This window comes from Manis pentadactyla, chromosome Y (assembly GCF_030020395.1).
Source record: "Manis pentadactyla isolate mManPen7 chromosome Y, mManPen7.hap1, whole genome shotgun sequence".
NCBI classification, from domain to species: domain Eukaryota; kingdom Metazoa; phylum Chordata; class Mammalia; order Pholidota; family Manidae; genus Manis; species Manis pentadactyla.
The window spans coordinates 24,579,678-24,606,364 of record NC_080039.1 but is presented as its reverse complement, the minus strand read 5'-3'; the positions used below and the strand labels follow the sequence as shown (position 1 = coordinate 24,606,364).

The 26,687-nt window shown below is 37.3% G+C and overlaps 1 protein-coding gene across 3 annotated transcripts in view; it reads right to left on the bottom strand.

The window, feature by feature from the left end:
* Positions 1-26,687, bottom strand: part of LOC130682127 (probable ubiquitin carboxyl-terminal hydrolase FAF-X) — a 193,361-nt gene that overhangs the window by 48,224 nt on the left and 118,450 nt on the right. For all 3 annotated transcript variants that reach the window (XM_057496256.1, XM_057496258.1, XM_057496257.1), the window contains 6 exons: positions 18,726-18,834; positions 18,081-18,227; positions 17,144-17,290; positions 16,230-16,452; positions 14,029-14,249; positions 12,015-12,205 (listed from right to left, as the gene is read on the bottom strand). In XM_057496256.1, coding sequence (XP_057352239.1) covers positions 12,015-12,205; positions 14,029-14,249; positions 16,230-16,452; positions 17,144-17,290; positions 18,081-18,227; positions 18,726-18,834 — 1,038 coding nt within the window. The remainder of the gene's footprint in view (positions 1-12,014; positions 12,206-14,028; positions 14,250-16,229; positions 16,453-17,143; positions 17,291-18,080; positions 18,228-18,725; positions 18,835-26,687) is intronic.

The window sequence follows — 26,687 nt, the reverse complement described above, 5'->3', positions numbered from 1 at the left end:
TTTGACAATATTAATTCTTCCTAGCCAAGAGCATCTTGCAGTTTTCAGGGTATAAGTCTTTCACTTCCTTGGTTAGGTTTATTCCTAGGCATTTTCTTCTTTTTCATTCAATTGTGAATGGAATTGTTTTCCTGATTTTCTGCTCGCTCATCATTACTGTCTAGGAAAGCAATAGATTTCTGTGTGTTAATTTTGTATTCTGCAACTTTGCTGAATTCAGATATTTGTTCTAGTAGTTTTGGAGTGTAGTCGTTATGGCTTTTTTATATACAATATCATGTCATCTGCAAAGAGTGACAGTTTGACTTCTTCTTTACCTATTTGGATGCATTAAATTTCTTTGCTTTGTCTGATTGCCATGGCTAGGACCTACAGTACTATGTTGAATAACAGTGGGAGAGTGGGCATCCCTGTCTTGTTCCTCATCTTAGAGGAAACACTTTCAGCTTCTCGCTGTTAACTATGATAGTGGCTGTGGGCTTGTCCTATATGGCCTTTATTATGTTGAGGTACTTGCCCTCTATACCCATTTTGTGGAGAGTTTTTATCATGAATAGATGTGAAATGCTTTTTCGGCATCTATGGAGATGATTATGTGGTTTTTGTCCTTCTTTTTATCATGTGGTGGAGAACGTTCGTGGATTTCTGAATGTTGTACCATCCTTGCATCCCTGCGATGAATCCCTCTTGATCATGGTGTATGACCATCTTGATGTATTTTTGAATTTGGTTTGCTCTTATTTTCTTGAGTACTTTTGCATCTATGTTCATTAAGGATATTGGTCTGTAATTTTCTGTTTTGGTGGTGTCTTTGCCTGGTTTTGGTACTAGAGTGATGCTGGATTCAAAGAATGAGTTTGGAAGTAGTCCCTCCTTTTGTTTTTTGGAAAACCTTAATTTGAATGGGTATCATGTCTTCTCTATATGCATATGTCTGATAAAATCCCGCAGTGAATCTATCTGGCCCAGGTGTTTTGTTCTTGTGTATTTTTTTGATTACCGATTCAATTTCTTTGCTGTTAATTGGTCTGTTTAGATTTTCTGTTTCTTCCTTGGTCAGCGTTGGAAGGCTTTAGTTTTCTAGGAAGTTGTCCATTTCTTCTAGGTTTTCCACAGAGGTTATCTTCTGATATTCAAGTAACACACAGAGCCTCAAAGCCATAAAACTGCCTTAATTTTTCCTTTATATTACAAATGTCTAAGGTTTTTCAATACATACTCAGTGATTTCTTTACCTGGTGTTATTTTTGGTTGCAATATTTATAGAAGTTAAATCTGAGAACAAAGTAGACTTCTATAAAAACCCAGTAATTCACCTATCTGTGGCTCTTCCTATATTCTTGAAATTCCAAGTTTCTCTTGGCAATATTTTCCCTGTCACCAGACCTTTGAGAATTCTAGAGCAGGAGTTGTGGAGAAATTCCACACAAATTCCTATTTACTTTAGAATGTACTTATTTCCCTTTCACTGTCGAAGAACATTTTCAGGGGATATGTATGTTTGATTCTTCAACTATTTCTTTCTGTCGTTTCCTGTGCCTTTAGTGTCATACCAAGAAATCAGTCAAATTCAGTGTCACAAAGCTTTTCCCCTAGGTTCTCTTCTAAAAGTTTTATAATTTTGTCTCTCATGTTTAGGTATTTAATCCAGTTTGAGTCAGTGTTAATAGACATGTTGTGAGGTAAAGATCTAATGGTAAAACACTGAAAGATTTTCTCTAAGAGCAGGAATAAGGCAAGGATGACCTGCTTTCTTTCTTCCCTTGTATCTGCACAGCACTGGACTTTTACCTAGACTATTTTGTCAAGAGAAGAATAAAGGCATTCAAACTGGAAATCCTGAAGATCGAAAAAACCTGTTCATTCAGCAACAAATTCAGCTAAGTTTTAGGAAACAAAAATCAACACATAAAAGTCACAGTGAAGGGAGCGATTATTATTAATGCACACTGAGTTTCAATTTTGGATGATAATAAATGTTGTGAAGGAAGATGGGTGATGGAGAACAAAATGTGAATGTGCTTAATGTCACTGAACGGTACACCTAAAAACACTTTCTGAAAACAGCAAGGTTTATGTTACATACAGTTGATTATCAAAAATATTAGTGAGTTAGATTATAAAACCAAGAGAAAAACTGATAAGAAAGACTTCATCAATATTTAAAATCTTTGTGCATTAAAGTACATTAAGACAGTGAAAAGACCATCTACAGAATGTGAGAGAGTATTTGTAAATCACTTATCTATTAGGGCCTATTATGATAAGTGCCCCAAAATCTCTCACAATGTAACAAAAAGACGATGGGAAAGTATGTGAATAGGTATTTCCCTTAAAAACAACAACAAAACTAAGTAGCCAATAAACACAAGATGTTCAACTATGTTAATCATTAGGAAACTGTAAACTAAAACCACAGTGAGACCTCTTCACATCTATAAAGAAGGATAATATGAAAGGCAAGAGCAGGGAATGAAAAAAGGGAAAAAATATGAATAGTATTAATATTGGCTGAAAAAAATGCAACCCTCATACTTTGATGGTGGGAAAGTAAAATGATACAGAGGACATGGAAGAGTTTGGTGGTTCCTCAAAAAGTTAAAGAATTACTATATGGCCCTGCAACTTGACTCCTGAGACAAATGTAAACTTAAGTCCACACAAAAACCTACACATCCTGAATGCTGACATATGTACTATTCACAATCACTAAAAACCGTCCAAGTGTCCATCAACTGATGAAGGAATCACCAAAATGTGAGGTACCCATACAATGGGTATCATTTGGCCATGAAATGATGCTCTGATATATGTCAGAAAGTTGAGGCACCCTATAAACATGCTTAGTCAAAGAGGTCAGGCCCCAAAATGCCCACATATTATGTGGCTCTATATGAAATATTCAGATAGACACTTTGTTTCTCTCAACATGATGCCTCAGTCTCCAGGGCCTTTCAATATTCTCTCTTTCACTCATATATAGAGAAAACTAAGCTTTCTTTTATCAAAGTTGGAAAAAGGGGAGAATTGGAGAGTAACTTTTTAACAGGCTTGTGGGACTTCTCTTGGGTGATGAAAGTACTCTAAAACTGGACAGTAATGATGACACAAACATTTTGAATGTAGCCTGCACCACTATTGTATACTTTTAAAGAGTTACAAGAAAAAAACCCTGAAGAGGCTATTATGTGAGTGGATTGCAGGTAATATAAAAGTGCTAGACAAATTGTGAGTGCCATCATTTATATGGAGAGAATATCTGTGAGACAAAAAAACTACATATATTTAAGTACAAACATGAAGATTCGGCAGGAGCATAATTATACTTATCTATATATCCAGTTATAAGTAGACATATGAAGATACAAATACAAACATGCATTTATGGTTCTACTATCTAATTACTATCTAATTACTATCTAAATACATGCACATAATCGCGTGAAAGAGTTTAAGATAAAATCTCATAGTATACCAATTTGGAAGAACAACAACAGAAATGTTGACTGGAATATGCTGAAGAAAGTCCTGAGTCAGAGACAAGACAAACAGGATAAAGACAGAAAGGTCTATACCAGGTGACAGAACTGGAAGCAGAAAGGCCTGTATCTGGAAGGAAGCATTGTATATATGTAAATTATCCTTAAAATGTACACTGATAGTTCATCTTGTGGAATATAGAAACGAATGATGAGAATAGGGGTCATTGTACTTCTAAATCTGTGATGTTCAAAAGAACTTTAAGTGACAATGCTCACATCTATGTATATATATTAGGGGTATTGCTCTGAATCCAACAGAAAGCGTGACCCCAGATGTCAGCTGATCCCTTCGTTTATCCACTTGCAATCGTAATTCTGCAGAAAGCATTCTGAATTCCTGTGAATGACTGTAGCCCTTTTTTATATAGTAAGAAGAGATAGCTCTCCTAGTTACAGTAACGCTCTTAGTCTTAGGTAGTTGGTAGTTACAGTTGGACATGACACATGATAGGAGTTGACAAAATTTGCAAGAGAAAGGAAACCAGGTCAAGATTTTTAGGCTTAAAAACCTAAAAACAGAGAAAATTTTATTGGTCATTTTAGGAGGATGCTAGAACAGTGTTTGATTACTTAACAAACTTACAAAATAAGACTTAAAAAGTATCCTGGTTCTTATACATTTACATAGTAAGGGTAAATGATGACAGCAAGCTTCTCTTATAGATTCAATCTAATACACGGATGATAATCAATGTCAATTTCTGACCATAATGAAAAAAATAATGGGGACCTAACTGTAACTAAATGACTCAAAACCACAAAAAGACATTTTGTATCTCTCCAAGAGAGTAAAATCACCACCTATTAAGCACTCTTGCCCATTCCAAATGGGAAATAAAATGATACTTTAAGTGGTCAAGCATCTTGATATTGGCTGGCTATGAAAACTACAGCTTTTGAACCAAATAAAGCCCACAATCACCCAAGACCTAAGAATAGTATTATATATAGGTTCAAATGGTTGAAAATAAGCCAAACTGGTACTATTTCATGACAAATGAAAATCGTATGAATTCAAATTCCAAAGTCCATGAACAAAGTTTTATTGAAACACAGCCATACCTCACTTACTTACATATTATCTATAGCTGCTTTCTTGTTACTGCGGCAGAGTTAAATTTGTGACAGAATGTTTTATCTGCAAAGCTAATAAATACAGGAACAGAGCAAAGATAAAATAATACAGAACACCAGAGCACTACAATTAGGAAAATCCAGACTGTGAGAGAGTTTCCAGGGCAAACTACCTGATTTCCTTATTGATAATTGCAAAACAGCTCGAAAGCAACAGAATGAACCAAAAACAAACAAACAAACAAACAAAAGTCCACACTCAAATCCCAACTAACCAAGCTGCAGCACCAACACAAGAAAGGAAAAAGAAATCTGTATAATAAAAAAAAAAACTTCTGGATTCGAGAGGAAGATGACAGCGTGAGTAGGGCAGCAGAACCCTTCCCAAAACCATATATATATTTGAAAATACAACAGGGGGAGAGATACAAGCCGTGGCCGGATGGAACCCAAGCGCTCCCCCGACCCCAGCCCACCAGCGGGAGGAAAGGGGTCAGAGTTTGGACAGAGTGGAAGCACAGGATTGCTAAATAACCAGCCTTGGTAATCCACACCACGAGCACAGACACACATTGCATGCTGTGCTGGATATTAGGAGAACAGAAAAGTAAAATCTGCGAGTGGTTCCCCGCAGCCCGAACTCCTGGGACAAAAGAAAAGAGTGCTTTTTGAAAGGGACAGGAGCTTCACAGCTGGATGGAATCATCTCCGCACACTCAGCCCAGCATCTGGGAACCCCAGGGAACTTCAGGTACCCTCACCCCTGGGTGGCAATGCAGCTCCAAAGTCCCTCATGGCGATAAGCAGCCTGCCATGCACTCCCCCTCATGTGAGGGCCTGGCAGAGCAGGCTGGGAGGTGACCACGCCTACAGCAGCCACCCAGAACATCCTCCCAGCACACAGCCATGCAGGCCAGACCAGGGTCCGCAGCTGGCGAGCAGATGCCCGGTGCAAGCAGAGGCGCAAAGGGGCGCCGTACTCGCATGAGAGCACACCCAGCTCGCCTGCCTCTCCCCAACAGGGCTGTGGGATGCCCTGCCCGCCGCGGCTCAGGGGAGTAACCTGTAGCCTGTTCCCAGTGTGTGGATAACTGTCACAGGCAGCAGAGGAGGGAAGGGCAACCAGCAAGCAGTAAGGGACCTGGTTTTCTCCCAGGTGACACATGTGTCACCTGCCTGTGACCACTTTTATCACCATGAAAAGGCAGAAGAACCTTGTCCAGTCAAAAGTCAGTCAGACAACCTGAGAGGGCCTGCTGAGATAGATATAACAAATCATCCTGAAAAAGAATTCAAAATAAAAGCCATAACCATGCTGATGGACCTGCAGAGAAACATGCAAGAGCTAAGGGATGAAGTCCGGAGGGAGATAACAGAAATGAAACAATCGATAGAGGCCTTAAGAGGAGACTAGGTGAGGTGCAAGAGGCCATTAATGGAACAGAAAGCAGAGAACATGAATACAGAGTAGCAGAGACAGAGAGAGATAAAAGGATCTCCAGGAATGAAAGAATATTAAGAGAACTGTGTGACCAATCCAAGCGGAAAAATACTCGCATTACAAGGGGGGTACCAGAAGAGGAAGAAGAGAGAAAAAGGGAAAGAAAGTGTCTTTGAAGAAGTAATTGCTGAAAACTTCCCCAAACTGGGGGACGAAATAGGCTCTCCAACCCTGGAAGCCCACAGAACTCCAAAAGCAAGTGACCCAACGGAGACAACACCAAGACACATAATAATTAAAATGGCAAAGATCATGGACAAGGACAGAGTTTTAAAGGCAGCCAGAGAGACAGAAAAGGTCACCTACAAAGGAAAGCCATCAGGCTATCATCAGACATCTCAACAGAAACCTTACAGGCCAGGAGAGAATGGCATGATATATTTAATGCAGTGAAACAGAAGGTCCTTGAACGAAGAATACTGCATCCAGCTCGATTATCATTTAAATATGAAGGAGGGATTAAACAATTGCCAATCAAGCAAAAGCTGAGAGAATTTGCCTCCCACAAACCACATCTGCAGGGTATTTTAAAGGGACGGCTCTAGATGGAAGCACTCCTAAGGCTAAACAGATGTCACCAGAGAAAATAAAATCACACCAAGGAAAGCAGACCAACCAAATACTAACTAAAGGCAAAAAATAAAATCAACTATGCACAAATGCAGTCAAAGGAAACATAAAACAGTACACATTAAAACACCTAACATGTAAAGAATGGAGAAGTAGGAATGAGAAGGGAGCGAAATAAAGAATTATCAGACTGTGTTTATAAGAGCTTAATAAGTGAGTTAAGTTAGACGATAAGATAGTGAAGAAGCTACCCCTGAACTTTGGTAACCACGAATCTAATGCCAGCAATGGCAGTAAGTACATACCTTTTGACAAGCACCAAAATATAAACAGACTGAATGCACCAGTCAAGACACAGAGTAATAGAATGGATAAAAATACAGGACCCATCTATATGCTGCTTACAAGAGACTCACCTCAAACCCAAAGACATACTCAGACTAAAAGTCAAGGGATGGAAAAAGATATTTCATGCAAACAACAGGGAGAAAAAAGCAGGTGTTGCAGTACTTGTATCAGACAAAATAGACATCAAAACAAAGAAAGTACCAAGAGATAAAGAAGGACATTACGTAACGGTAAACGGGTCAGTCCAACAAGAGGATATATATCCATTATAAATATATATGCACTCAATACAGGAGCACCAACATGTGTGAAAGAAATACTAACAGAGTTAATGGAGGAAATAGAATGCAATGCGTTCTTTCTAGGAGACGTCAACACACCACTCCCTTCAAAGGACAGTTCCACCACACAAAAATTAAGTAAGGACATAGTGGCACTGAACAACACACTAGAACAGACGGACCTAATAGACATTACAGAACTCTACACCCAAAAGCAGCAGGATACATGTTTTTCTCAAGTGCACATGGAACATTTTACAGAACAGACCACATACTAGGCCACAAAAAGAGCCTCAGTAAACTCAAAAAGACTGAAATTCTACCAAACAACTTCATAAGACCACAAAGGTATAAAACTAGACATAAATTGAACAAAGAAAACAAAAAGGCCACCAACACATGGAGGCCAAACAACATGCTCCTAAATAATCAATGGATCAATGACCAAACTAAAATAGAGATCAAGCAATATATGGAGACAAATGACAACAACACAAGGACCCAAATTCTGTGAGATGCAGCGACGGCAGTTCTAAGAGGAAAGTACGTAACAATCCAGGCCTGTTTAAAGAAGGAAGAACAATCCAAAGTGAATAGTCTAAAGTCACTATTATTGAAATTGGAAAAAGAACAAATGAGGCCCAAAATCAGCAGGAGGGACATAATAAAGTACAGAGAGGAAATAAAACTGAGAAGAATAAAAGGATAGAAAAATCAATGAAAACAAGAGCTGGTTCTTTGAGAAAATAAACAAAATATCAACTGCTAACCTGACTTTTTAAGAGAAAAAGAGAATCTCCACATATAAACAGAATCAGAAATGAGGAAGGAAATATAACAATGGACCCCAACCCCACAGAAATACAAAGAATTATTAAAGAATACTATGAAGATCTATACAATAACAAGGTAGAAAACCTCGAAGAAATGGACAACTTCCTAGAAAAATACAACCTTCCAAGACTGACCACGGAAGAAATGGAAAATCTAAACAAACTAATCACCAGCAATGAAATTTAATCAGTAATCAAAATTACCCAAGAGCAAAACCCCCGGGGCAGATGGATGCACCGCAGAATTTTATCAGACATACAGGGAAGGCATAATACCCATTCTCCTTAAAGTTTTCCAAAAAAGACAAGAGGACGGAATACTTCCAAACTCTTTCTATGAAGCCAGGATCACTCTCATACCAAAACCAAGCAAAGACCCCACTAAAACAGAAAATTACAGACCAATATCCCTGATGAACATAGATGCAAAAATACTCAACAAAATATTAGCAAACCGAATTCAAAAATACACCAAGCTGATCATACACCATGACCAAGTGGGATTCATCACAGCAATGCAAGGATGGTACAACATTTGAAAATCCATCAACATCATGCACCACATCAACAAACAGGACAAAAACCACATAATCATCTCCATACATGCTGAGAAAGCATATGACGAAGTTCAACATCCATTCACGATAAAACTCTCAATAAAATGGGTAGAGAGGGCAAGTAGATCAACATAATACAGTCCACATATGACAAACCCACAGCCAACATCATACGTAACAGTGAGAAGCTGAAAGGCTTCCCTTGGAGATCGGGAACAGGACAGGGATGCCCACTCTACCCCGCTATTCAACATAGTTCCGGACGTCCTCGCTGAGGGCAATCAGACAAAACAAAAAAAATACACGGTGTTTAGAATGGTAAAGAGGTCAAACTGTGACTCTTTGCAGATGACATGATATTGTACGTGAAAAACCCTGAAGACTCCACTCCAAAACTATTAGAACTAATATATGAATTCAGCAAGGCTCCGGGATACAAAATTACTACACACAAATCTGTTGCTTTCCTATACACCAATGACAAACTAGCAGAAAGAGAAATCAGGAAAACAATTCCATTCACAATTGCATCAAAAAGAACAAAATACCCACGAATAAACCTATCCAAGGACGTGAAAGACCTATACCCTGAAAACTACAAGACACTCCTAAGAGAAATTAAAGAGGACACTAACAAATGGAAACTCATCCCATGCTCTTGGCTAGGAAGAATATGGTCAAAATGGACATTCTGCCTAAAGCAATCTACAGATTCAATGCAATGCCTATCAAAATACCAAAAGAATTCTAAAACGAACTGGAAGAAATAGTTCTAAAACTCATATGGAACCACAAAAGTCCCTGAATAGCCAAAGCAATCCTGAGAAGGAAGAATAAAGGAGGGGGGAACTCGCTCCCCAACTGCAAGCTCTACTACGAAGCCACAGTAATCAAGACAATTTGGCACTGGCACAGGAACAGACCTACAGACCAGTGGAACAGAACAGAGGGTCCAGATAATAACCCAAAAGGATATGTGGCCAATTAATATACGATAAAGGAACCATGGACATACAATGGGGAGATGACAGCCTCTTCAACAGCTGGTGTTGGCAAAACTGGACAGCTACATGTGAGAGAATGAAACTGGATTCTTGTCTAACCCCATACACAAAAGTAAATTGGAAATGGATTAAAGACCTGAATGTAAGTCATAAAACCATAAAACTCTTAGGAAAAAACATAGGCAAAAATCTCGTCGACATAAACATGAACAACTTCTTCATGAACACATCTCCTCGGGCTAGGTTAACAAAAGCAAAAATGAACAAGCGGGACTGTATCAAGCTGTAAAGCTTCTGTACAGCAAAGGACACCACCAATAGAACAAAAAGGCATCCTACAGTATGGGAGAATAACATCATAAATGACAGATCCGATAAAGGGTTGACATCCAAAACATACACAGAGCTCACACACGTCAACAAACAAAAAGCAAATAATCCAATCAAAAAACAATCTCAGAGGAGCCAAACAGACAGTTCTCCAAAGAAGAAATTCAGATGGCCAACAGACATGAAAAGATGCTCCACATCACTAGTCATAGGAAAAAAGCAAATTAAAACCACAATGAGGTATCACCTCACACCAGTAAGGATCACCACCATCCAAAAGACAAACAACAACAAATGTGGATGACTTTGTGGAGTAAAGGGAACCCTCCTACACAGCTGGTGGGAATATAAATTAGTTCAACAATTGTGGAGAGCAGTGTTGAGTTTCCTCACAAAACTCAACATAGAAATACCATTTGAGCTAGGAATTCCACTCCTAGGAATTTACCCAAAGAGTGCAGCATCCCAGTTTGAAAAAGACATATGCATCCCTATGTTTATTGCAGCACTATTTACAGTAGCTAAGAAACGGAAGCAACCTAAGTGTCCATCACTAGGGAATGGATAAAGAAGACGTGGTACATATATGCACAATGGAATATTATTCAGCCATAAGAAGAAAACAAATCCTGCCATTTGCAACAACATGGATGGAGCTAGAGGGTATTATGCTCTGTGAAATAAGCCAGGCGGAGAATGACAAGTATCAAATGACTTCACTCATCTGTGGAGTATAAGAACAAAGAAAAACCTGAAGGAACAAAATACAGAAACAGACTCACAGAACCCAGAAACGGCCTAACAGTTACCAAAGGGAAAGGGACTGGGGAGGATGGGTGGGAAGGGAGGGATAAGGGGGGATTATGATTAGCATTTATAATATGTGAGGTGGGGCATGGGGAGGGCTGTACAACACAGAGAAGAAAAGTAGTGACTCTATAGCATGTCAGTACGCTGATGGACAGAGAGTTTAATGGGGTGTGGGGGGGGACGTGGTGAAGGGGGCTGTGTAGTAAACAGAATGTTCCTCACGTAATTGTAGATTAAAGATACCAAAAGAAAAAACAAAAATACTTTGGCCAACTGCCTGCCATAAATGGACCGTGGGCCTGCTTGTAAATATAGTGTTAAGAAAAAAAAAATTAAACAATCCTGTAAATTTATTTCAGTGACGTGGGTGCAGTGATATTAAGGAATTTTTATTGAGGTGTGATAACAATATTATGGTATGCTTATTAAAAAAACCTTATACTCAGAACAAAGTAAAAACTGAAGGAACAGAGCAGCAACACTCACCTAACCCAAGAATGGACTAACAGTTATCAAACGGAAAGGGACTGGGATGGATGGGTGGGATGGGAGGGATAAGGTGGAAAAAGGGTCACTAAGATTAGCATGTGTAATGTAGTGGGAGGGACACAGGGAAGGCAGTATAACACAGGGAAGACAAGTAGTGATTCTATAGCATCTTACTATGCTGATGGACGGTGACTGTAAAGGGTTATTTGGTGAGCAGTTGATAATAGGGGAAGTCTAGTAAACTACAATGTTGTTCAGGAAAATGTACATTAATGATATCAAAAAAAAAAGAAAAAAAAAAGCACCTTACACTCATCAATGAAGAATAAAAAACAATGTCTAACATCTGCTTTAGAACTGTTGAATCCAGATGACTATATTCTAGTATTTTGTTTTTGTGCAATGCACAGGTTTTCCATATTAAAAAGTTAAGTATATCTTAAAGTAAAGAACACTGCTTCTCTTTACTGTGAAAATTTTCTCCTCCTCCTTTTGGAGTAATTGTATAGAAAAAACTCCAAATATACATCCAAATATTTTTTTCTATGCTGTAGGAAAGAGGACAGTCTAAGAGGGTTTGAACATGTATTTTAAAGTTAGTATATTCAAACAAAAAAGAGAGTTTAAAATATTGAGATTTTGAGAAACTACAATTAACATCTATCCATTAATTACCTGAACTCTTTCCAAAATCCTCTGGGCACAAAGTATGGTAAACGAGAAGCAGCTAAATGACCAAAGATGACCTGAAGGTATCTTAAGACACCAATATTGTACTCTTTCTGATCTTCTGTCTTACTTAATGCTGGTTTGTCTTCATATTGTTGAGGACATCTAAAAACATCATCTCGCGGATCAACATTACTCTACAAACCAAAGAACATAATTTGATTAGCTAACCTCAATTTACAAGTAGAGCGAAGCTGAGACAGATACAAACAGTGGAAGATCTGCATTATTTTGTACTCATATATCTAAACCACAGAACTTTCAACTTACTAATATTGGTGCTTATCCTGGCAATTTCACAGATGAGTTATTAAAAAATAGAGTTATTAAAATATACTACCTCCAGTAGAGTTATGCTCTACTGGAGGTAGTATAATGTAACAATCAAAGATTTAGTTGACCAGAATGGACTGGAGACAAATGAATGCTTTCTCATCAGACAAAAGAGACAAAAATAGAACTTTCGGTAACAAAAATATTTAACCTTCCCATAGTTTTTCTCCAACATTTCTCATGTAGAGACAATGCATTCTTCATAGATTATATGAGTTAAATTATGTGACATGATTAGAATTGTTAACACTGGATAAGTACAGCCATTCAGAGTACTGCTGGTATAAACAGCATAAATCGAAGCTCTAAAGCTCTTAAGCCCTCTCTATAAAGCAGAATTTGACTACTTTACAGAGCGCTGAACATCTCTGCTCTGCTATGAGGCCTTCTTTACAGAAGTAAATCTCACATTTGCCTTTGAGAAGCTCACAGTTCATAAAAAAGAGTAAATAGGCAGACAACTAGAAGAATCAAAAAGCACAGGGTGTCGAGTAGCAAAGGTGGAATATCTAGTTTCGAATTTCATCTTTTGTCTGAATTAGTCTCCTTTTGCCAAGAGGATGAGCGATCTCTATTTATCCTTAACCTTGTACCGTCGCACTAAACTGGGCTACTGAAATAGGATCTAAATTCAAATCTTTTTGTCAAATAGTGGTCCTCAACCAGGTACTGGTATAGTCACCATATATGGAGATTCTTAAAAAGGTAAACCCAATGACTGGATAGTGTTATTTATAAAATCTGAAAAGAGTGAAAGTAGATGTGTGTTTCAGAATCTAACTGATGAGCTATATAATTTGAGAAACAAACTAGTTTTGGCTACAGAAATGTAATAACAACAGAAGAACCACTTACTACAATTAAAGTAGAGAAACACAGGAATAAGGGAAGAACCATTTCTACAATTAGAATATTCTCTACACCTTTATGAATTCTGAAAAACTTGTATAAAGGAAATAAAAGATAAAAATAGTTTCAACATAAATACAACTGAAACTTCAGAAGTTTTCCATTTGTAAGAGACACATGAGTTATATGTACTCTGATCTTCTAAAAACTGAAAATCTAACTTTTGTGTTTCTTTTTTCTACTCTGGAATATGCTTGGTAGGTAGTCTGATTATTATTATTATCTAATACTGTTAACAGACTGTGTAGCATTATATAAAGTAACGAATGCATTTGCTTCCTTATGAGAAAATTGTAATCTGAAAAAAATATTAAGAATATCCTAAGAATAAGCACAGACTATGGAACTGATAATACACAAGGTTAATAAATTAAATGGAATAATGTACCTTAAAAAGTTGAATGAAAATAAACTTCAATTATTTGTAAGTGATTGTTTTTCATTTTACAAATACCAAATATACCTACCAGACTGCAGACATGATTACATTGAAATGCTGCTGCTTTAAAAAAGCAACAGAAGTTGTGATAAAGATTATCAACTGCATTTTATAAGATGGTAAGTATAGTAAATCAGAGATAGTAGCTAAGAGTACTGTCCTAATATCAAATGTAATTCAAAAAACTCTATAAGAAACACAATACTCTGAGAAAAACTGTATCTGGTGTCAAGGTCTTGAAATATAGGGAAAGAAAAAAGAATTCATAATTAAAATTACCTCGTTGTCCTGCTTCTCTTCACTGAACATGTCATCATCTATATCACTACCAGTGCCTTCAACTGCAAGAATACTGTTCCTGATAGGAGGAATCATGTATAACTGCTGGATCACAGAATTCATGTAACAAGTGGTACCAGCATTTTTGAGGCCCACAAATCCTTCTGGAGGGCGAGGTCTAACAGGTGGTAGGTACTCCCACTTAGTAAGTGCTTCACAAGCTTAACGAAGAAGGAGAAAAGGATTCTCATGAAAGCAGTAATTTAGTCCACTTGCAGCTATGCTATGATGATGATGATATTAGGATATTCAATCATTACCTCAGCCACTTTGAGACAGTACTCTAAATTTTTATTTCAACACTTAACCATTACATAGGTACGTCCTTACCAGAGCCTATGGTTTTACTGTTATTAATTCTGTGACACTCTTCTCAGAAAGTCATTTAAGATGGTATAGTAGTAAATTTGTGTTTTCTTTTTCATTTAAGTACCTTTAATTCGTTGGGATCAGAACTTTAAAATAAATCAAAATGGCATATAGCTTTCTAAGTCTTAGTTATGATTCCAAATCACAGTGTCAAAACCTCCAAGTGAATCTGTTTGCCGGCTGATAAAACAGTAAAAGAAAAATTGCTTTGCTTATACCCACTGTCTTATTCTCAGGATGTAACTGTATAGTGCATTGGAAAGGTTTTGTGAAAACTGTAGATCATTTCATATCCCTTTCTGCCTACCATAAAACCAAAACAACCATCAATCACTATCTTGAAGATGGATTGCATGATTTACAGCACAGTGAGCTGCAAATTATGTAGCCAATAAACAGATCTATTACTAATACATCTAATGCGCTGATAGATATATTACTAAGTGAAAAACTAGTGAAGAACACTCTATACAGTGCATTACTGTTCCTGTGTTAAAAAGACAAACACTGAACAAAGAGACATACATATGTACAATTTGCACTGAGACAATTCTGAACCAGGAATGTTGAATGTGTTGGAAGTTGATAGATTTTAATAATCTAACCACAAAATTCATTAAGCTGAATAATTTTTTAAAATTAAGGTTATCGTTAATACATAATCTTCTAAAGGTTTCCCATGAGCAATATTATGATTTCAACATTCACTCATATTATCAAGTACCTACCACACCCCATTGCAATCACTGTCCATTAGAGTAGTAAGATGCCACAGAGTCATTACTTGCATTCTACATGCTATACTGCCTTGCCCATGACCCACCTATACTGCGAGTGCTAATTACAATGCACCTTAATGCCCTTCTCCCTCTCTCCCCACCCTTTTTTCCCAAACCCCTCCCTTTGGTAATTGCTCGTCCCTTTTTGGGAGTCTGTGAGTCTGCTGCTGTTTTGTTCCTTCAGTTTTGCTTCGTTGTTACACTCCACAAATGCGCACTGCAAGTACTCTTAAAGATTTATACTAAATACTACTGTGTATTACATTCTCAAGCCTTGGTTTTTCTCTTAAAATTAAACAGACTTTAGGTTCTTACTTTCTGTTTTTTTAATGTACTCCCTCCCTTTTGAGTTTCAGTTCTCTTAAAATCTAACATGGACATTAACCGAGAACGTAATGAAAGCACTTAAATGTTATCTTTGGCACATTGATATTCAAAAATTTAACTTTCTCAGGATGCAGATTAAAGTAACATTAAGCAATCTGTAAATGAAGGCTTCATAATCTTTTCAATGCAGACATTTTTAAGTTTTAAGTATTAAATTCTACACCATAAAGTGTGGCTTATTATTCTGGAGACTGGATTTTACTTCATCTGAGATGAAATAAAACATTTTACCTAGTTACCTGAACTATCTACAGTAAGGCATTTAAATATACATGTGAAAATTTTCTGTATGAAGTTTCTCTACATATAATGGTCTTAATTATGTATCTGATTACTAGAATTACTGAACTAATTACTTGTTGGTAAAAACAAATGAACAAACAAACATACAGACCTAAGTTAGACACTTCTTTGTTGGTGGTGGTGGTGGTGGTACAAGAAAAACAATTTTAGTCAGAAAGCCAACCAGCTGAGAAGACGGTGAATTAATGTCCTAAAGCACCATCTTACTAAGTTAAAACACTTTCTAAAAGATAAAAACCCAGACTTTTAAACATGGAAATATTACCAACCAGGAAAAACAGCTTTACAGGTTACAATACTTACTAGTTATTGCTGTGCCTATGTAATACATTTCAGTCAAACAGTCTCCTATCTGTTTGAGATTTCTTACACAGCCAACAGCTAATGCTACGAGTAGTTCAAAACCAGCACTGATGGTAGCCGGTGAACTACATACTGGGAGAGCCTGTTTAGCTGGAAGTTCCCCATTTCTCATACATTGCAGGTAAACTTTGGAGGCAGTAAAGATGAAATCATCAATTAATTCCTGAAGAGTTTGAAAAAAACAGACACATACAGTTAGTAATAATAGATTTTTTAAAGATAAAACATTCCTTGGGAAGAACTATTTCTACAATCATCTGACAGAATTACATATCTCATTACAGAGCAAAAATGATTCATATTTTCAAATAATAAAATTCTACTTCAAAATACTATTTGCCCTAAATAGTAAACATACTTTTCCAGATACTTGGAGGTATTTTAAAAGAGCTGATTGTAACTTAATATATATTCTAAAGAAATGTACTCCTTAAGTCAAATATGAAATACTTATTTTGAATAAAAATAAAACTCATTTTTATTTTATTACGAGGCATACCTAAAAAAGATCTATCTCATCAAGGAAATATGTAAAAAATGAAACATCTTGAATTTTAAAACCTGCTTAACTAAAAAGCCTAGACTTTAACTAAATAGTAAAATCAAATGCTGCTTAGTAACTTTCTAAAGACTGTATCTGAATTTTGATTAGTTTAAAAATCTCTTGAAGAAAGGGAGGCATACATTTTTTAATTACTATAACTTTTATAGAGATGAAGATTTTTGTAAGGTATAAAGAAAGGGTCAAGACGATGTCTCAAAGACAAAGTAATTCTAAGCTCAATGAGGCAGACTTGCTAACAAACATTTAAAAGGTCATAACAACAAGTTCTGCACCAGAATGTGGAACTTACTTTAATGAGATTAGCACCTCCTTTTTCACAACCAATATGATACTTCTTCTCAGTTGTTTGAAAGGCCAGTAACTCTTTTGTTACCCCAAGATGGCCTTCCAAGATCGGCTCTTCAACACCAGTTTCATCTGTATTTTTAACATTATCCTGCAAAGGGAAAAACAGTATAGGCCAAACCAGAAAAGAAAGAACAAAAGAGCTAAAGGGCAGTGACTTCTCAGAAGTAATCTGCCCAAACCACTCCACTCAGGTAGTTTATTTCTTCTGCAGAAATGTCTCAAACCGAGAACGTAATGAAAGCACTTAAATGTTATCTTTGGCACATTCTACCGCACATAAAATCAGCAATTCTACCGCAAGAGGACCCTGGCAATGTCTTGAGATGCTTTTGATTCACTAAGGAACCACCTACTGCTTGATGAGGCAAAGTTGCTCTTCAGTATCTTATTATGAATAGCATAATTCTGCAAAGCAAGGAATAACCTGGGCTAAAATGTCAATGACATGAAGGTTGACAAGTACTATTCTAGAGGTTTATAAATCAGTAGAAGTATGCTAATCTGAGAGCCAAGAAGCTACACATTTCAAAACTATATGCAGAAATATATTCTGTATAAATAAAAAGTATAATGTGGTTAAATGCTAATGCAAATTCTACTCTATCAGACTCTTCAAACTTAAATAAGAAACTTACATATATCCTAGATGGAGGTTCAAACAATGGCAAGGTACTTGTATAAAACTAGTGGTACTTTTTAAATTCATTAGTGGAAAGCATGGATTTTGTTCAGTTTTAATAAAACACACATTATCATTATACATATTAACATATGTACAAAAACACAGATTTAAAAAATACACTTCATTATAACACGCTTTTAGTAAGGCAGTTGATTTAACAGTGACATAATAATAAACTGAGTATTATACAACTTACCCTAATTCTTTTGAGCCAATCAATTTCATCGTTGAGAAGAACATCAGCATTGGGTACATTAATATTGCTGTTATAAGCATAATTAAGAAGGTGTTGTAGAAGAGTGAAATAGTCATCTGAGTGTCTACCCGCCTCTCCTGCTGTGCTCTGAAAGGCAATAAATTGAAACAATATGAACTCGTAAGAACTCATAAGACTAAGTTCAGAATTCACATCGACTTTTTAAAAAATATGTATGTATGTATGTATCATTTTATTTTGGTATCTATGTATGTATGTATCTATTTATTTATGTATTATTTTATTTTGGGATCATTAATCTACAATTACATAAGGAACATTATGTTTACTAGAACCCCGCCACCACCAAGTCTCCCCGACATGCCCTCACATTGACTTTTTAAACTCAGAGATTTGGTAAATTAAGTGGCAATACTTCATATCAGTAATATAAAATAACATTTCTTAATTTATATTTTCCCCAAGTCATTTTTATCCTTAAGTATTTATAAAAAGCAGGAAAATATGACATTATTTATTAAGCACAGCTGACTTACTTTTAATAAAAATGAAAACTGTAATTTCCTGAGTGTTTCTCATCTTAAGAATGAATTATATTCGTTAATCCATTAAAAAATGTCTCACCTCCAGAACGGTAAAGAGCAGAGTAATGAAGAAAAGCAGAGGCCTGTGTCCAATGCAACATCTGGTGCACATTAAAAAAAAATGTTCCTGTGCCAACTGACGAACAGTTCTGAAATAAAAACATTTTCTGTTTAATGTATTACTTTCATACAGAAAAACAACAATAAATCATTCCAACAGTGGGAGATAATTTAACAATAAAATATAAATTAACTCCTCCTTAGAGCTTAACATCTCTATTGCACAGTAAACCTTAACTATTTTTCACGGTATGAAACCTCAAATGGTAACCAAGTTAGGTAACAAATCACTAGGTTCGGGTCGCTTAATATTTAACCTCTCAGACTCTTTAAAATGTACTGTGAATCAGGTGGGGCTGTGAGAAGGACAAGCAAACATGAATGAAACGTGGTCTTTATTTGCAAGATATCTTTGAAAACACCTCGTGGAACAATCTGGAAATACACGTAGGGATACATAAAAGGTGACGTTTATAGTAAGCACTCTATATCTCGTTTTTTGGCCTCCCACATAACTCTTTTTAATGAACTGTGCTGTGAAGCAAACGACTTGTAGAAATTCCATATAGGTAAAGCTAGTCCTGATATTCTACACATTCTATACTCAATTCAGAAACTCACAGGGAGAGACCCAGTTGTCTACATTTTATATTAAGCAATCCCAATGACTCTGATGTACAGCAAAGTTTGAGGATCATCTGAATATTTTATTGTAGAACATCACCTCTTTGGAAAGGTTTGGGAAAATCTGTTTTATTCTTAGTATCAGGAACTTCAACTAATTTGTATTTATCTGTATGTTTTTAAAAGACTGTATAACATATTATCTCTCTGTAATATCATATTGAGTTTACCCCCATGGTACCAGAACCTACAGATATGAGGTTGACAAAGTTACCAAAGTGGTAAACATTACCTGTTTCCAGGCTAGAGGTCTGTGTCTCCCATTAGAAAATGATAAATTAAAACTTCTGAAAATTTAGGAACATACTGAGTCCTCTCATCATGATAAAAACAAAGGCAACACTATCAGTTTCAAATCTATTTAATGGGTAAAGGACAAGTGGAAAAGCATTTGCAAACAATACATATAGTGATAACCCTTTCTTTCAATAGGCAGCTACTTGGAAAACACTGAGTACACCTGGTCCAGCAACAGCCAGTCTCACTTGCCTCTCCTTAAAATGTCAGCCCACTGACAACTGTGCAAATCTGCCATGCCCCATCTCCGCAAACTACCTGCTTTGCTCAGAGACTGTGCCTAAGTGGCAAAGCTCTCCCTTACTATTTGAAGTGACAAATTCATTTTGTCTTTTTATATCAGTTATTAAGTAGTAATCTCACTAATCTTTCAAAAGCAAGCTATTCCAGACTTAATGTTGAGTCTGCAGCACCAAGAACAGAGTCCAAGACTGAGTGAGCGTCACAAATATGTTTCTATCTTCTTGCTAGCTACTGAAGTTCTGAACAAATGTGTGGTCCAAAAGAAAGGATTTTAAATTCTATGTATTAAACTGCCTGTTGGTTTCACCTAATTAGTGAAGTATTTCCTGAGTGTCCTCATAAACCCAAACTGTAGACAATTACAAGGAATTGACAACATCCTTAAAAACAAAACTAAAAACCCCAGAATAATACCACCCACCACCAACAAAACCCCTAACACCTAGGAAGCCAACTGAGAAGGCTAATGTTCTAGAAGTATTTTAATCAGAAATTTTTTTCCCAATGGGCTAAAACATCATCTTCTTAAATGAAAAATTCTGAAAAACACTAATCAGTGCTCAAAAAATGAGAGAAGCCAAACGGCAGAGCAGAAGGCTCCAAGTTCCTTCCCTCCACAGAAACATAAAGCACTAAAAATTGTTAGCATTCTGGAAAACAAGCCTGAGACGTTCAGTTTATACTTCAAGTCGATTCCCAAAAACATATACAACATACAATAACGTAACAAGAAAAACAACAAAACCACAGCTAAAACAGATACTCTATGAAGTATCTGGAATCAAAATGTCATACATTTCAAATGTCTAGTTTTCTACAAAGAGCCAGGAAACTATGGTCCCATTCAATGGATAAAAAAAAAGTCAACATATGTCTATAAGAACAACCAGGTGGCAGACTTTTAGACAGAGCAATTAAATGGCTGTCTGAAGGATGCTCAAAGAATTTGAGAACAAGAAAAGAGAGATGAACAAAATAAAAGTATCAGTAAAGTGACAGAGAACAAAAAGAAGCCAAGGGGAAAACTTTGTGCCACAGAAATTTTTTAATGTAATCTGACCACGACCTTAAATGAGAAATACACTGCAGGGACTGAAAAACAGGTTTGAGCACTTGATACTTAAAAAAAAAGTTGGGAACATGAAAACACAACAGTTGTAATGATGTCAGGAGCAGGAGAAAAAAATTAATGAGTAAAAAGTGAACAGACCCGAAAGGCCACTGTGGGACACCACCAAGTGAAACAACATATGCACTGGTGGGATTCAAGCACAGAGGAAAGAGGAAAGCAGGAAGGAGGTTATTAGAGGAAATTGGGGCTGAAAATTCCCCAAATTTAAATAATAAAATGGACACACATTTGAAGACCTTAGTGAACTCAAAAACACTTATATGAAGCACACTACATTCAAACAATCAAAAGCCAAACAAAAAGATAATCTTGAAAAGAGGAAGAGAAGGATCTAGTTAGGTACATGGCATTCTCAGTAAGTTTTCAGTGGATTTTCAGAAGGCTGTTGACAAATGAAAAGTGCTGAAAATTCTACACCTGACAAAACTGTATTTCATATGTGAAGGAAGAAGGTGAGACATTCCAGACAAATAAAAGCTGAGAGTTTACAACTGAATCCGGAGCTAAGAACATTTCTGTACCTGACACCAACAGGATTCCTATGTAATAACGGAAATCACTTTAAAGAACTAAACTTCCCAAACCTTAAAGAGCTCTGCAGAGAAATCTAAGACAACTATGAGACAAACACACCAAGAGAAATCTCAGCCTCTGATACCAACATCTCCAGGAGACAATAAACACAGCCAAACTCAACACATAAATGTAAAATATTACATTAAAGGGTCCATTTACCCCAAATGATGTATGTCCAGCTTAAAAAGAAAAGACACTGAAAGAAAAAAAAATGGACAAAACAGTTGGAAGGAAAACAGCAAACATAAAACAATACAGGCACAGCAGAAATGTTAAAATTACCACACCAGCAATTTAAAGCACATATAGTTATACTAAGGACGCAAATGAATAAAACAGACCTGTGAAAACACAGCAGTGTAAACAGAGCAATGGAAAGTATAGAACATAACCAAGCAAATGTTAGAGATCAAAACCAGTGTAACAGAAGAATGGCTGTATTGGGCTGATCGAAAAGATTGAGTAACTGAAAAAACTATCAGTGAAACTGATGAAATGTCAGCAGAAGCTCTGAAAACTGAAATGCAAAGATAAAACAAACATGAAACAGTTAATGTGAGACGAGTACAAAATAAGAAATACATATCTCATGGAGGTAAAGAAACAAAAAAGTCAAACAGTAACAGTGGAAAGGTGTCCAAAATTAAAAACAGAACAAAAAAACTGACAGAAACCAAGAACGGTAATATGAAAATATCTACATGTAGCTACTTCACATTAAGTATAGAAAATCAAAGGAAAAAGAAAATCTTGAAAGCGTTAAGAGTAAAAAAACCTTACCTATAGAGGAGCAATAAGAGTTACTTACCTTGGGCATCCCTTCTGCAGCCATAAAAACAAGAAGAGAATAGAGCAAAATATTTAAAGTTTGGAAAGAAGAAGCTCCACCAACATAAATTCTTTATGTAGCAAAAATTTTCCTTAAATGTGAGAACGAAAAAAGGTTTTCAAACAAAAACTGATGGTATTAGTTGTGGATAGACTTGTCTTGCAGAGAATGTTGAGAAACACTTTAAAGGAAGGAAAACGATGTAGCTCAGGAACTTGGATCTACATAAAGGAAGAGCATTATAGATAATTAAAACATTAAGAAAAAAATAGTTCTTATTCATACATAACAGGTAATACTGTCAAAATATTAATGGAACAGTGAATTGGACTTCCGGCTCAAGATGGCAGCATGAGTAGGACGGCAGAAATCTCCTCCCAAAACCATATATATTTTTGAAAATACAACAAAAACAATTATTTCAAAAAGATAGACCACAGAATACAGTACAACAGCCAGGCTACATCTACATCTCCGAAAACTAAGCATCTCACAAAGGCAATAAGATACAAAGCCGTGACCCGGCAGGACCCAAGCACTCCACCCACTCCAGCTTGCCTGCGGGAGGGAAAGAAGTTAGAGTTGGGAGGGAGTGGAAGCACAATTCTATTAAATAACCAGCGCTAGTATTCTGCACCGGGAGCACAGACACACATTGCATCGTGTGCTGGACATTAGAGAAATGGAAGGGTAAGGTCTGAGACGGAGACTGTGAGCCGGTCCCCACAGCCAGCTGCTCTGGAACAAGAGAGAAGTGGGTGCTTTTAAAACTCTTAAAGGCACAAGGGCTCAACAGCAGAAAAAACTCGTCCAAGCATCCTCAGCCTAGCAGCCTGGGAATCTTGAGGAACTTCGGACCCCCTAAACCCCTGGGCGTGAAGCAGCCCTGAAGACCCTCACAGTGGTAAGCAGCCTGGCATTCGTTCCTCCCAGCCGGCACAACAAACAAACCGGCTGACCCGTCACAGCTGAGGAGCAGCCGGAGAGCGGCCCTGCTCACAGCAAGCACAAAGTCTCCTCCCAACGCCCAGATAACTGGGACAGGCAGAAGCCGGAGCAAGGTCCGGATGGCGCAAAGGGGCACCGTTCTCACAGAAGACACCCGGCGCAGCTGAACTCCCTGCAGTGCTCTAGGCTAGCCCAAGGGCTGGCTCAGCCCACGGCAGCTCAGGAGATTGTCCCAGAGTCTGGTGCTGGTGCGCAGGAAACCAGCACAGGCAGCGGAAGCCAGAGCAAGGTCTGGAAGGCACGAAGGGGAGCCGTTCTCGCAGGAGAACACACCCGCCGTGGCTGCGACCCCCTGCAGTGGCTCTAGGCTAGCCTGAGGGCGGCACTGCCCACGGCAGCTCAGGAGATTGTCCCAGAGTCTGGTCCTGGGGTGCGAGGAACTGGCACAGGCAGCGGAGGAAGGCAAGGTGACCAAAAAGTAGGAAGGGACTTGGTTCTCCCAGCTGACAGATGTGCCACCTGCCTGCGACCACTTCTATCACCATGAAAAGGCAGAAGAACCTTGTCCAGTCAAACATCAGTCAGACATCCTGAGAGAGAGGGCCTGCTGAGATAGATATAACCAATCTTCCTGAAAAAAGAATTCAAAATAAAAGTCATAACCATGCTGATGGAACTGCAGAGAAACATGCAAGAGCTAAGGGATGAAGTCAGGAGGGAGGTAACACAAATGAAACAATCCACAGAAGGCCTTAAGAGGAGACTGGAAGAGGTGCAAGAGGCCGTTAATGGAACAGAAATTAGAGAACACAAATAGAGAGAAGCAGAGGCAGAGAGAGAGATAAAAGGATCTTCAAGAATGAAAGAATATTAAGAGAACTGTGTGACCAATCCAAGCAGAACAATATTTGCATTATAACGGGTACCAGAAGAAGAGAGAAAAAAGGACAGAAAGTGTCTTTGAAGACATAATTGCTGAAAACTTCCCCAAGCTAGGGAAGGAGAGTCTCTCAACCATGGAAGCCCACAGATCTCCCAACATAGGGACTCAAGGAGGACAACACCAAGACATAGAATAATTAAAATGGCAAAAATCAAAGACAAGGACAGAGTATTAAAGGCAGCCAGAGAGAGAAAAAAGGTCACCTAACAAAAGGAAAACCCATCAGGCTATCATCAGACTTCTCAACAGAAACATTACAGGCCAGAAGAGAACAGCATGATATATTTAATGCAATGAAACAGAAGGGCCTTGAACCAAGGATACTGCATCCAGCACGATTATCATTTAAATATGAAGGACGGATTAAGCAATTCCCAAACAAGCAAAAGCTAAGGGAACTTGCCGCCCACAAACCACCTCTACAGGGTATTTTTAAGGGAATGCTCTAGATGGAAGCACCCCTAAGGATAAATAGATGTCACCAGAGAAAATAAAATCACAGTAAAGAAAGCAGACCAACGAAATGCTAACTAAAGGCAAAAAATAAAAACAACTATCCACAAAAACAGTAAAAGGAAACACAAAAGAGTACTGAATAAACACCTAACATATCAAGAATGGAGGAGGAAGAATAAGAACAGAGACAAATAAAGAATCATCAGAGTGGGTTTACAACAGCTTAAGAAAGGAGTTAACTTACATGGTTAGACAGTAAAGAAGCTACCCTTGATCCTCTGGTGACCATAAATCCAAAGCCTGCAATGGCAACAAGTACATATTTATCGATAATCACCCTAAATATAAATGGACTAAATGAACCAATCAAAAGACACAGAGTAATAGAATGGATAAAAAAGCAAGAACCATCTATATGCTGCTTACAAGAGACTCACCTCAAACCCCAAGATATACACAGACTAAAAGTGAAAGGATGGTAGAACATATTTCATGCAAACAATGGGGAGGAAAAAGTAGGTGTTGCAGTACTTAGACAAAATAGACATGAAAGCAAAGAACGTAATAAGAGATAAAGGACGACATTACATGATAAGGGGGGGCAGGCCAACAAGACAATATAACCATTCTAAATATATACACACCCAATACAGGAGCACCGAAATGTGAGAAACAAATACTAACAGAATTAAAGGAGGATACAGAATACAATGCATTCATTTGAGGAGACTTCAACACACCACTCACTCAAAAGGACAGATCCACCAGACAGACAGTAAGTAAGGACACAGTGGCACTGAACAACACACTAGAACAGAAGAACCTAACAGACATCTACAGAACTCTACACGCAAAAGCGGCAGGATACACATTCTTCTCGAGTGCACATAGAACATTCTCCAGAATACACCACATATTAGGCCACAAAAAGAACCTCAGTAAATTAAAAAAGACTGAAATTCTACCAACCAACTTCTCAGATAATAAAGGTATAAAACTAGAAATGAATTGTACAAAGAAAACAAAAAGGCTCACAAACACATGGAGGCTCAACAACATGCTCCTAAATAATCAATGGATCAATAACCAAATTAAAACAGAGATCAAGTAATAGATAGAGACAAATGACAACAAACAGCACAGAGCCCCAACTTTTGTGGGATGCAGCGAAGGCAGTTCTAAGAGGAAAGTACATAGCAATCCAGGCCTATTTAAACAAGTGAGAACAATCCAAAATGAATAGTGTAAAGTCACAATGATTGAAACTAGAAATAGAAGAGCAAATGAGGCCCAGAGTCAGCAAGAGGGACATAATAAAGATTAGAGAATAAAAAAACAAAATTGAGAAGAATAAAAGAATAGAAAAAAAAATCAGTGAAACCAAGAGCTGGTGCTTTGAGAAAATAAACAAAATAGATCAACTGCTAACCTGACTTATTAAGAGAAAAAGAATCTCCACACATACACGGAATCAGAAGTGAGGAAGGAAATATTACAATGGACCCCATACAAATACAAGGAATTATTACAGAATACTATGAAATTCTGTACGCTAACAAGCTAGAAAACCCAGAAGAAATGGCTAACTTCTTAGAAAAATAAAACCTTCCAAGAGTGACTAAACAAGAAATAGAAAATCTAAAGAGACCAATTACCAGCAACGAAATTGAACTATTAATCAGAAAACAACCCAAGAACAAAACTGCCAGTCCAAACGGATTCACCGATGAATTTTACCAGACATATAGAGAAGACATAATTCCCATTCTCATTGAAGTTTTCCAAAAAATTGAATACGAGGGAATACTCCCAAACACTTTCTATGAAGCCACCA